This window comes from Thermobia domestica, chromosome 14 (genome assembly GCF_964235325.1).
Source record: "Thermobia domestica chromosome 14, izTheDome1.hap1.1, whole genome shotgun sequence".
In the NCBI taxonomy this organism is placed as follows: domain Eukaryota; kingdom Metazoa; phylum Arthropoda; class Insecta; order Zygentoma; family Lepismatidae; genus Thermobia; species Thermobia domestica.
The window spans coordinates 141,366,553-141,378,975 of NC_137467.1; the positions used below are offsets into that span (position 1 = coordinate 141,366,553).

The 12,423-nt window shown below is 37.6% G+C and overlaps 1 protein-coding gene across 4 annotated transcripts in view; it reads right to left on the bottom strand.

Moving 5' to 3' along the window:
- LOC145670359 (gamma-butyrobetaine dioxygenase-like) overlaps positions 1 to 12,423 on the bottom strand; it is a 55,975-nt gene that overhangs the window by 13,256 nt on the left and 30,296 nt on the right. For all 4 annotated transcript variants that reach the window (XM_081738936.1, XM_081738937.1, XM_081738935.1 and 1 more), the window contains exons 4-6: positions 12,181 to 12,362; positions 9,600 to 9,828; positions 2,281 to 2,469 (exon numbers count right to left, since the gene is read on the bottom strand). In XM_081738936.1, coding sequence (XP_081595062.1) covers positions 2,281 to 2,469; positions 9,600 to 9,828; positions 12,181 to 12,362 — 600 coding nt within the window. The remainder of the gene's footprint in view (positions 1 to 2,280; positions 2,470 to 9,599; positions 9,829 to 12,180; positions 12,363 to 12,423) is intronic.

Genomic DNA, 12,423 nt, shown 5'->3' on the forward strand with positions numbered 1-12,423 from the left:
AAATGGAAACACCTGTAGTTGGCAACACGTCAGATGTATGGGTTGGCAGTGGTGTCGTGGGGCCCGCAGCGCCGGACCGCTGGTGGTGGTGTGTTAGGTCGGTCTCCATACTACGTCAGGCTCAGTGGAACAGCAGTGTCCAGTGGCTGCAGCAGACGGAGGTAGTGTAAAATGGGAGACCTCTCAGATTTTCAAAGAGGGCAAATTGTTGGTGCGCGTTATGTGGAGTGAGTGTGATGGCAGTGGCTACTGTGTTAGATGTGTCGTGTGGGACAGTGTCGAAGGTGATGACGGCCTACACAACACACGGGAAAACCACATCAGGGAAGCGGAACAGTGGGCGGAAGAAAATAATGAGTGACAGCTTACGCCGGGTATTAAAGCGCATTGTCACGCAGAACCGTCGTGCCACTGCGGAGCAAGTGACGGAGGAACTCAATCAGCACCTCCTCCACCCTGTTTCGACAATCACAGTCCGCCGCGAATTACATGACATGAACTTACGGGGTCGTGTTGCACGGGCCAAACTGCTCATCAGGGACCATAACGCTTGCGCACGCCGCAAATGGTGCCGCGACCATGCAACTTGGACCGTTGAGGACTGAAAACGTGTGATATGGTTGGATGAGTCATCCTTCACCCTATTCCTAACCACGGACCGTATTTATTTGTGGAGATCGTCCAAAGAAGCTTATGATCTGCAGTGTCTCCGCCCAACTGTGAAACATGGCGGCGGCTCGGTGATGCTGTGGGCCGCAATATCATGGTTTTCATTGGGTCCTGTGGTCAAACTTAGCAGACGAATCACTGGCAACGATTATGTCGCAATTTTAGGAGACCACTTGCATCCTATGGTCCGGATGTTGTTCCCGGACAACGACGCCATCTTCCAGGATGATAATGCACCCATTCACATAGCTGGTGTTATTGCAGCGTGGTTTGAGGAACATCGGGATTAAGTTCAACATCTCCCCTGGCCCGCCCAATCCCCAGATCTCAACATAATTAAATATCTGTGGTCCGTCTTGGAAACACGACTCCGGCGACGATTTCCATCTCCATCCTCTCTCACAGAACTGGCCGATGCCCTGCACGAGGAATGGTTTAAAATTTTACTTGCTACAATTCACGACCTCTATGCCTCCATCCCACGTTGCATCAAGGCTGTTCTGAAGACGAAAGGTGGCCCGACACCATATTAATCTGGTAAGTTGCAATTTCGTTCAGGTGTTTCCATTTTTCTGATCACCATCTGTATATATATATATATATATATATATATATATATATATATATATATATATATATATATATATATATTACACTTTTTTCACACAGTTCAATGTCACATTTTACTAGAGATTTGTTTTTGACGTTTGATTTGTTGGAGTTGGAGTTTTTTTTCAGCATCGAGACTACAAAAGACGTAGATCTACAGTTTAAGACACTCATTGCAATGCTTTCAAATTTCAAGTTTCCACCGAGAATAGAACCCGCGATTTCATGCACCAAAACGTGCGAACTTGCTAACAGAGAAACGAGAGGAGCTTGTTTTTGACATGTTGATATCAAAAGGAACTGGCACACTGAAATGCAGCTTATTCCTCCTAAATGACAAGAAGGGAGATCGAACGACTATTCGTACGGATTTCCTTTTATCGCCACACTTGAGCCTGACATTATATTATTTTTAACTCAACAATCATGCTATAGAATATAATTGGAAAAAAATCAAAGAGATGTGTGCAAATCTTGAGAGTGCAGAAAAATGTAATAAGAGTAATGTGAGGCAAATATCCAACCTAATCTTATAGAAAATGTGTAAACAGCGTGGTATCTACCACTTTTGGGCAGGTATTTGTAACAATACCAAAAAAAGCCTGCCAATCAAATATATGGAAACGTATCATGCAAATAGTAAAAATATAATAGATAAAAACTACAAACTATCGCAGTAAATTTTCTAGCTTTCATTTCTTAAATTAAATGAAGTCATGCTGCAGTTATTACTCAAGTAATTATTTATGATATATGAACGTAATCTGAACAATGTTTGAAAAAACCTTAAACAAAGTAAAATACCTCGTGTGGATTTTTTAAGCGGAAATGACTAATGCCACATTATAGGGTTACTATTGAAACATTTATTTTTGAAATATGAACAAAATGAGTTTGGATGAGAATGAATCACTGGACTTGAATTCAAAACTTGCGCATGTCTTCATTCAGCTAATTATATATATATATTAAGTGCCGGTTCAAATACACTATTATTCTTACCTTTAAACAATGTAGCAATTGCATTCCAGGGCTCTTTTCTCTGTAATTCATATCTGTGTGATGATGTAAGTGTAATCCACTGAACGCAGGATGAGCTTCAGGATCAGGTTCATGTACCACGTCAAATGTAACCCCATACTGTGTTTCTTTCACATACGCGAATCTCTTCACAACTTCTACAACTTTACCCTAAAAAAAAAAAAAAATAAAAAAATAAAAAATAAAAAAAAATAAAAAAATAATAAAAAAAAGTGCATGTATTTTCAGCTATAACAGCAAATCTCCTAGCGACAGAATTATAGGAAACAAATAACAAGAATACTGTTATTAAATATTTAAAATAAAGAAATAATAATAATAAAAAAATCTTGGCAAGAAATTAAATATGAAAATTCTTCTCGAACTTCAAAATTTTCTGGATGGATAGCAAAACTGATATCTAAACTTAGACAGTGTGCAAATAGGTGCCCTTACCAACAACTGAACTGAAAAAGAATTCAAATGACGGAGACATTTGCTAACTTTAGACTCTTTGTTTCTGCAAGTGTTCTAACGTTTCTATAAAATCCATGTGACTTGCACACACTGGTATTAAATACAGTGACATAAGTGATCTTGTTAAGAAATGTAACTACTTCTCCAAATATAACACTACCACACAATTTAAATGATCTGACAGAAGTTTTATTACAAGACATTACAAAGAACAAGAAATTGAAAATAAGTCAGACTCAGTAAAATACTATTGGGAAACTTCTTACTTATACCAAAAATCTGACCAACTATTTCACACTGAAACACAGAATATCGTTCATAACTAGACTAAAATTTTACTTTCTTCCTCTTTTGAACACCAATGCAAAAGAACAACGTACAAAAAGCATTGCATTTCCTCGTCTGTCTGATTTGGGTGATTTTTGGATATGTTGTAGCTGAAGACTCCCTGGTCAATTGTTTATATGGGGCAAACTCCCTATGACCTCCAGAGGTCACTAAAAATCACACCATTACGTGGACTATTCTCATTTGCCGTAGCCCAGTATAACACACAACTATTTTTTGTATGCCAAATTTGAACCAGTTCTACCAAATACCTGTTGTGTGACCTTTGGTGACCACTGTGGGCACAGGGTTGGTCATAGGAAGTTGACCCCAAATAAACAATTTCTCGGGAGTTTCTCAGCTACAACATATCCAAAAATCTCCCAAATCGGACACAAGAGGAAATGCAAAACTATTTGCACGGTGTGATCTTTGGTAACCCCTGGAGGTCACAAAGTTGGTCATAGGGAGTTGGCCCCATATAAACAATTGACCGAGGGGTCCTCAGCTACAACATATCCAAAAATCACCCAAATCGGACAGAAGAGGAAATGCAATGCTCTTTGTACGGCGTCATTTATTTCTCAAAATGAAGAATCAGAATGAGTAACAATTAGTTTTGCAATCTGATCCAAATAGTACATGTACATGATACGCCGAGTAAAATTACTTGCTATAATAGGAAATTAAATTAAATATATATATATATATATATATATATATATATATATATATATATATATATATATATAAACTCATGCTACTGTCTTAAAAGTCTTTCAGGCATCATTAGGAAATGGCAAGAGAATAAATTAGAGGTGTGTATGTGTATGTATGTACACTGAACAGAGTTTTTTTTTTTTTCAGTAATACTATATTAGAGTAAGTAGCCTTGCACATCGTCCGCATATACTATTATGGATCAAATTACAAAATTGGAACTGATCTTAATTCTGATCCTTCATTTTGACGATATATATATATATATATAAACTACTTAACAAAAAATAGTGAAATTTTATCACACAATACTAAAGAAAAAGCAGTTTAAGAACTTGCTCTAAACGCTTCAACAGACGGGGAAGGAAAGAAAAGAAAAGTTGAATATGTAACGGATACTTCAGCGTTGTTACACTCTTCGCTTTCAATTTAATATATCACTTCCCTGATTTAATTATGTGATCATATATCGCTTGCTTTAGTCCACTATGTAACAAATTATATATATTGACGGCATGTGTCATGGATGTGTCATATAGTACATTTCATTGTGCAGCAATGTGTAGAAAAGTGGTCTACTTCACATTTTGGAATTATGGCTTACATTTAAACATGCCAGTATCGAAGGACCACATACGTCATGCTCTATGAATTTCACTAGGGGCATTTAGCCAGCGCAGCAATACGAAACATCAGTGCCGTATATTGTCAGGCTGCTGTAGATGTATGGATATGGTTTCAGGAGGTTTTGATCTAGGAAAATCAAAGTACCTCAATGATAAGCCACGAATAGGTAGACCAGTGCAGCTGAATAATGCTACCCTTGGAGTAACGGCGGAGGCAAAACCAATGACAATAAATTATTGAAGAACTGGCCAGCGAACAGACATCTAGTCCCTGCTCGTCCATCACAGACGTGAGCTACTTCTGGACAGAATGGTGACATGGGACGAAAAGTGGGTTCTCCACCACAACACTGCATGAAAACGTCAGTGACTAAAAGGGGGCGAGTGGGGAGCGCAGGAACTGGGCCAGAACAGGACTTTCACCCTTGCAAAATGATGCTGAACGTTTGGGGGACATCCGTGGGATAATCAATTTTGAGCTCTTGCCATGTCACCAGACAATCAATGGAAATGTCAGCAGCTTGAACGTCTATGGACTGCATTGTTGGAAAACGATCCTGTTCTGGTTCATCGCAAGGGTGTGGTCATTAACGATGATAACCGCGTCCACACACAGCAAGAAGGACTTGTGCTCAGATCGAGGAATGTAGCTGGGAGAAAATCCTCCACCCAAGTTTTCGCCAGGATTTGTACCAACAGACTTTTTCACATTTTGCGAAACCACTTTTCCAGAAAAACACTGGAAGATGAAGACGACTTACGACGAACAGTGACCCAGTTCTTCGCCTCCAAAACCGGTGACATCTTTCAGAAGGAGATTCAACAATTAGTTGACAGGTAGCAGAGTGTAGTGGAGTCCGATAAAGACTCAGGTAAGTTATCGTTCTTCTCCCCACGATGCAAAAATATACGCCCTATGGGATGACCCGGGATGTTAATATATTTCTTTTATTATTTATTGATATATATTATCACGGTTACTTATCAAAAATTTGTGAATCTAACAAAATGGTGGACTTCAAACAATTTCCCAATTTTTTAATGTAATTTTCCTGAATGTCCGACAATTGTTATACATCACTCGGTCGTTTCACACACACAACACACAAATTACGAGGGCCATCCGGAAAGTGGTACCCGTTTGTGCAATAAAGACACAGTAGTACATATTAACAAATATACACATTTTTATTGGAAAGAGCATACTTTACACTACTTCTCCACATAATCACCAAGCAAACTGAGGCATTTGTCATACCGTGTGACGAGTTTTTGTATTCCAGCGTCATAGTCCTCCGCCGCCAGCGTATTGAGATACGTAGTCACGCCTCATTTAAGTTCTTCATCGCTGTCAAATCTTTTTCCCGCCAGAAAGTCTTTAAGCTTCGTAAAGAGATGAAAACCCGAAGGCGCCAAGTCCGGGCTATACGGTGGATGGTGGAAGGTTTCCCACTTGAATTGCTGCAGAAGTTGTGTTTTCGCAGCTGCATGGGGCCTGGCATTGTCATGAAGGAGAATGACGCCTGTAGACAACAGACATCGCCGTCGATTTTGTATTGCCCGCCGTAATTTCTTTAATCTTTCACAATACGCATTAGCATTAATTGTGTCTCCACGGGCCATAAAATCAATGAGCAGTACACCTCGTCGATCCCGGAATATGGTTGCCATGAATTTCCTGGTGGACGGAACTGTCTTGAATTTTTTTGGTTTGATTGGTGAATGAGCGTGATGCCACTCCATGGACTGTCGTTTACTCTCAGGTGATGCATAACAAACCCATATTTCGTCCCCTGTAATGATGCGATTCAGGAAAGAGTCTCCTTCATCGGAATAACGTTCCAGAAACGTCAGTGCTGCAGCCATACGCTTGGTTTTGTGCTCATCTGTGAGCATGCGAGGGACCCATCTTGCACAGATTTTTGAATAATGCAGATGGTCTTTGACAATTTCATGAACAATTGTTCGAGACATATTAGGAAAATGTTCACAGAGTTCATCTATTGTGACGCGCCGATCGTTCCTCACGCATTCGTCTACTGACCTCAGCAGTTCGTCTGTAATGACAGATGGTCTCCCTGAACGCTCCTCGTCGTGTGTATTCCCCCTCCCCAGGTCGAAGTTGCGACACCAGCGCCGAACAATGACTCGTCCATTACATTGTCTGCATACACCTCCTTTAATTGGTGATGAATTTCACAAGGTCGAACCTTTCGTGCATTAAGAAATTTAATCACGACCCTCACTTTACAACTAGCGGGGTTCTCAATTCGTTTAATCATTATAAACGAGTACAGACACAACACAGGCACTGCTAGCGTCACGCAACCTCGCACAGAGCAGGCAGACAAGCCACTGACGCGGTCTGACCTTGCCCAGCGGCTCCCCGAGTCGTCAGCGCTTCATGCGGCGCAAACGGGTACCACTTTCCGGATGGCCCTCGTAAATAAAAACGTTGAAAACCTCCTCAAAAAGAGTAAAATAACTTACAGTCCTTAGCTGTGATTCAGTTGTAATTCAGATAGAACTATTTTAACCAGGAAGAAGTGGACCTTAAATTCATATGCAAGCCAATTTATGTTTGTACTTTGTTTTAGGAAGATAATTACATGAATATGTTACTGTAGATTGCTATTCAGTTATGACAGGTTTTCTATTGTTAGAATTATGGTCCTTCTACATATTAAAATACCACCATGTGAAATTTTCATTATTATTATTATTATTATTATAATTATATCTGCACTAACGTAGGTTATGAAGATTAATTAATGTTAATTGGGGTCCCGGGTTCGATCCCAGCCCCCGCCAAGTGAACTTTGTAGTGGACAAACACCGTGTGCGTGGGTTTTCTCGGGGTTCTCCCGTTTCCTCCCACTTTCTTCATTCCACCATTTCATTTATTACTCATCATCACCGTCTCCTTTAGCCTAACCGGCATAACCGTGGGACGTAAAACTCAAAGATTTAATTTCATTTCATTTAATTAATGTTAACGGCATACAGGGAATAGCCTGAATATATAGCATAGATGAACCTAATCGAAGGAAATAAGTAGTAGTTTTTGGTACGAATCAAATATCGCAAAAATGCACATTTAGATTCTTATACGATGTAACGATGGAATATTCGACGACGAAATATATGCATATGTCGCTTATGAAAATGAAGTACTCAAAATGTTTAAAGGAATTATATCTTCTGGCGTTCTATCATTTGCTGACCTTCATTCATGTGTTTTTCCTTTCGTTTCTGAGATCTATTCTTCACTTAATTTTTGTTTAATGATGCTATCCCTCATGTATTGATATTAATATTCTGTGTGTGTTGTATATCCTATACAAAATGAATTTATGAGGACCGGACAAATGAAATAGAACTACACTGACGTTTTAAGTTTACGTATAATAGCAGTAAAATTGAATTATTCGACTGTTAACTTATATAAGTCTTTGGGTTCGTCTTCAGATCGAATGACTGATGCCAACCTCGAGGCAAACAGCGAACTTCTGGGTCAATTCTATAATAGGATTAAGACTCGACTGAACTGATCTGTTTCCAGCCCATTATCCAGATATTCAATGAGGGGAGTGGCATCAAAATGGTCGATCATTCGCCAGCCACGAGGAAGTCGGACGTTTCAAACAGAAACTTTGAATTTTTCATTGGACTGCAGAGTCATGTCATACTATTTGACGTGACAGTTTGAAAAAAAAAAAAAAAAAAAAAATGAGACAGTTTAGTTGAAGTAGACAAACCTACTAGAAAGGTTGATCGATAAAGAAAACGGGAAAAAGGAATAAATTAGGTATATTGTGTACAAAATAGGTGCGGTCCAGCGCACTGTTTCCTGCAGGGTCCGCTCCAATTTCTTAAATTTTATGTTATGCTGCACTTTTTTTCTGAATACTAGCAAAATTATAAGGCTTTTTCGGAAAACTTCGTCCGGATGAGACTCATCCTCAAAAGTAAATTACTTCTTTGGACTTATTCATAAGAAATGACTTCTGTCATATATTACGGTTCTTAAGGAAATATTTGTTTATGAAATATCAACAAAATCGCACGAGTTGTGTTGAAGGAAATTTTAAAATAATAATAATAATAATAATAATAATAATAATAATAATAATAATAATAATAATAATAATAATAATAATAATAAAAAGGAAGTGGCAGTTCTCGTCATCGAGAGTTTAGGTATGCAATTGTGTTGGATAAACCTTTTCGGTTCCAGGAAAAGTACGACAATAAAAAAACACTACCATTGATTCTTCTATTTTGAATTTCCTCACTCAATAATATCCCAACTTTCTAGGTTTTTGGAATTCGTTCGGACTGAAATATTGAAGTATTTTACGTATAACGTGAGACAAGACAGCAAGGCTTTTTAGTTGCTAGAGATGAGGTAAACAAGATTTAGAGTGGATGATTTTTCAGAGTTGAATGTTTATCCTGGGTTAGCTTTCCTGCAGGGTCCAAATGTTTTTGAATAAGGAAGGAGGTATTCTCGGGTATGAATGCTAACGTTAATGCTTTGGCCAAAACATAATGAAGGAAGGGTGGGAACTTTTGAAGTGAACTGCTGAATGGTGGTTGGTGGGTTTATGTTTTACGTTTTTAACAGAGGATTATGTATTATAGGAATTGTTCCAGTGTAAGATGTCCGCGTGTCAACATTACAAAAATATAAATGTATCTTACTCGCCACAAGGTTTCTAGTGGTGTTAAGTCGAGAAATTATATTCAAGAAATAAACAAATCTATATGCGGTTTTAGTTCCTAAGGAGCTCTTTCCGATTAGATGTTGTTATTCATTGGTGATACGAGTTACCGCGTTGACTCGCAATGTCATCATTTGTTATTGTTCTTTTTTTTTCCCTACAGCCTGGTATTTCTCAATTTAGATAGCCCCCAAATTCTTTCCCGATACTGTGTAACACCAAAGAATTTATAACCCAACTGAGGAAACAACTCACGAAATTCTACAGCCATTAGCATTTCTTCAACTAAAAGAACTGTTTTGAATTCTTGTTTTTACGAACATTGTTCCCCCAGATATTTGAATTTGTGGTTTGTACCTGCATTCCTATAAGCCACCTTCCAAATTGAATCTATGCTGTTAGCTAAATAAAATGTTTTGCACCTTACCTGAACTGCTGGAACACTTCTCATAACTGCTATTCCATACTTATAAAACATCTCAAGCCATGTTTTTAATCCTTCATCACTCTCCATTACTTCTTGATAAGAGAGTTCTGGGAAACTCTTCCAAATCGAAGTCCTATCCCAAAGCTCAATTGGTGCTCTGTTAGGATGAGATGCAGCGGCTTCTGATTCGAACGTGTCATGCATAAAGCAAAGGCCATACCTGTACAGCCTATTGAAAAAATCAATCTAATGTAAATACTATGCACTGATACTGGGTTCATACAAAAATATTGAACGCAATATCCCTGAATTTTCCAGGTTTTCCAGGTATTAATTTTGCAATTTATAGGTCTAGTGAAAGAAACTAACAGTAAGAGAACACATAAATTTTAATAATAATATATTTATATATTTAAGAATGGCCACATTTCTCCCCAATGAACGATTGCAATTAAATATTGAGTAACAAGAAAATAAATCATTAAAATAAATAAAATTTAAGTTGAAAAAAATATTAAGTTGAGAAGCCTGCTAAGGGAATTAATAACTAAATACTTTCGTTTCATACTTGAATACATTCAAAATATACAAAAATATTGAACTCAATTTCCCTGATATTTCCAGGTTTTTTACTAGATATGAACGATTTCCCTGAATTATCCAGGATTTTTTCTTCCAAAATCAATTTCCCTGATTTTTCCAGGTTTTCCAGGTAGTGTATGAACCCTGGTATATCAAAAGAGAATTAGTTTGTCTTCAAAATTTATTACTGAATGTACGGAACTCATAATTCCATACACTTAACGTAAAATAAAATTACATTCAGGAAATCCAACAATTGTGTATTTAAATGATTCTTACTTCCAAGAAAATTGCATTTGTTTGGTATGTCGCCTCGCTATCAAACTATCTCAACATGTGTTATCCAGGGGCGTCATTTAGGGGGGAAGGAGGGAGCAATTACCCCCCTCGTCAAGAGTTTGAGGAATATATATATATATACTTTAATCGATTGTATACTAATATACTAGTACAAAACGTGAAAGTCTTATGTCGGTGGTGATCTTGCCCCCTTCCAGCGAAGTCTGAAATGACGCCCCTGGTGTTATCATCTTGGATTAAAATAATAGAGTACGGGCCTGACAAAACAAACTATTTGAAACCTGGCAACATTGTGTACCGTAGATATCACCGGAAAATTGCAGTGGAGAGAATGCAATGTCTGTTATGCAATGATCATGAGAAACTTTGTTATTAAGTATTATTTTTGGTCATGGGACAAGTTCTTCGAACCCAGTGTGAAACGTGTGTGTGTGTGAAATTGATTTGAAAAATACTTGCATAAAACCTCAAATTCGATCAGTTCTTTCTTAGCAAACATTGAATTCCTCAAAAAGTCTTTACCCACAAATAATAAGATTCTATCAAGAATTTCCACATGGTAAAAATAAATAAATAAATAAGTAAAAAATAAAATAAATAAAAATAAAACAAAGATCTATCCTTGATTGCCTGGCAGCATTGTCTTTTAAAGAGTAATGTACTATTTGTCTCCTAGCAACAAAAGCACTGTATCCTAAATACTGCTCAAAAGACCACTTGAGTCACCAAGTTATATTGACATTACACGGTGATGGCAATTTTTGGAATACTTCTGTTTTAGCGCTGGTGTCTCAAATGTTGCGTGGCGGACCACTTTCATGTTTGTACTGATACGAAAAAAAAAAAAGTGATGGTTTATTTATTTAATCACAACTTTCAAGAAAAATGCTCCTTTACTCATTCAAAGGAATTTGTTCATGTTTCAACAGGAGCGTGCGGAAAAGGCTACAAATTATAACAAGAACAAAATTTTTATGGCTTCAGACAACGTCAAATTAGCTGTCTTACTCCGAATCTAAATTATCGTATTCTGACAGATTTCTACCTTACTATACGGTTAAAACGGAGGAAAATCCTAAATATCGTAATATACCTAATATATAGACTCTAACTGGAGAGAGAGAGAGAGAGAGAGAAAGAAAGAGAGATAGATGCATGTGTGTTTGGTCGTCAGTGGGTAAAAAACTACTAACGAAACCTTCACCAATGACTGGTTGGTTCATTGAAGATTAATGTTCCCTTTCGGTACCAGCTATATAGTATATACCTTAAAAGCTATATGAGATGATATCTATTCTTTTAAGCGGGATTCGAACAACCACTCGGATCTGCATCGGAGGCAAGCACCACAACCAGGAATCAAACCAGAGACTATGGGGAAAGAAAGGAAGTAAGTTATCGTATCATCCACAAAAGTGTACGAAATATCAGAACGACAATAAACTATCATCATAATTAAAAGACCCCATGGAACTCTTCAAGAGCATAAATGTGAAGAGATGATTACTGCATAGACAACAGCAATTGCTCCAGGAAACAAATGCAGTAACTCATCAAACATGTACACTTGAAGATCACAAATTTCGTCAGTTTTATGTAAACATCTCTCAATTAAACGGAAGGAATGAAATGTACGAGATATTGATCAATCAATTAATAATCTAGATACCTGAATAATAATAAGAACGAATATGCTTACCAACTGGAATCAAATACTGAAACATGTTCTTGGTTTTCTTCTTCCCACGTAATAACTAACTGGCCATGTTCATTTACTGTTAGAGATCTCGGTTTCACATTCACATTCAACGAAGGAGTGTCCAGCAACTTTTGTCTTGTGTCTTCATGAACACACTGGCTGCATTTGCAATTATCTCTCAACTGGAAGAGAGAAAAAAAATCTTAGTAATAATCGGCGTATGTATGCTCTTGTGACTGATCG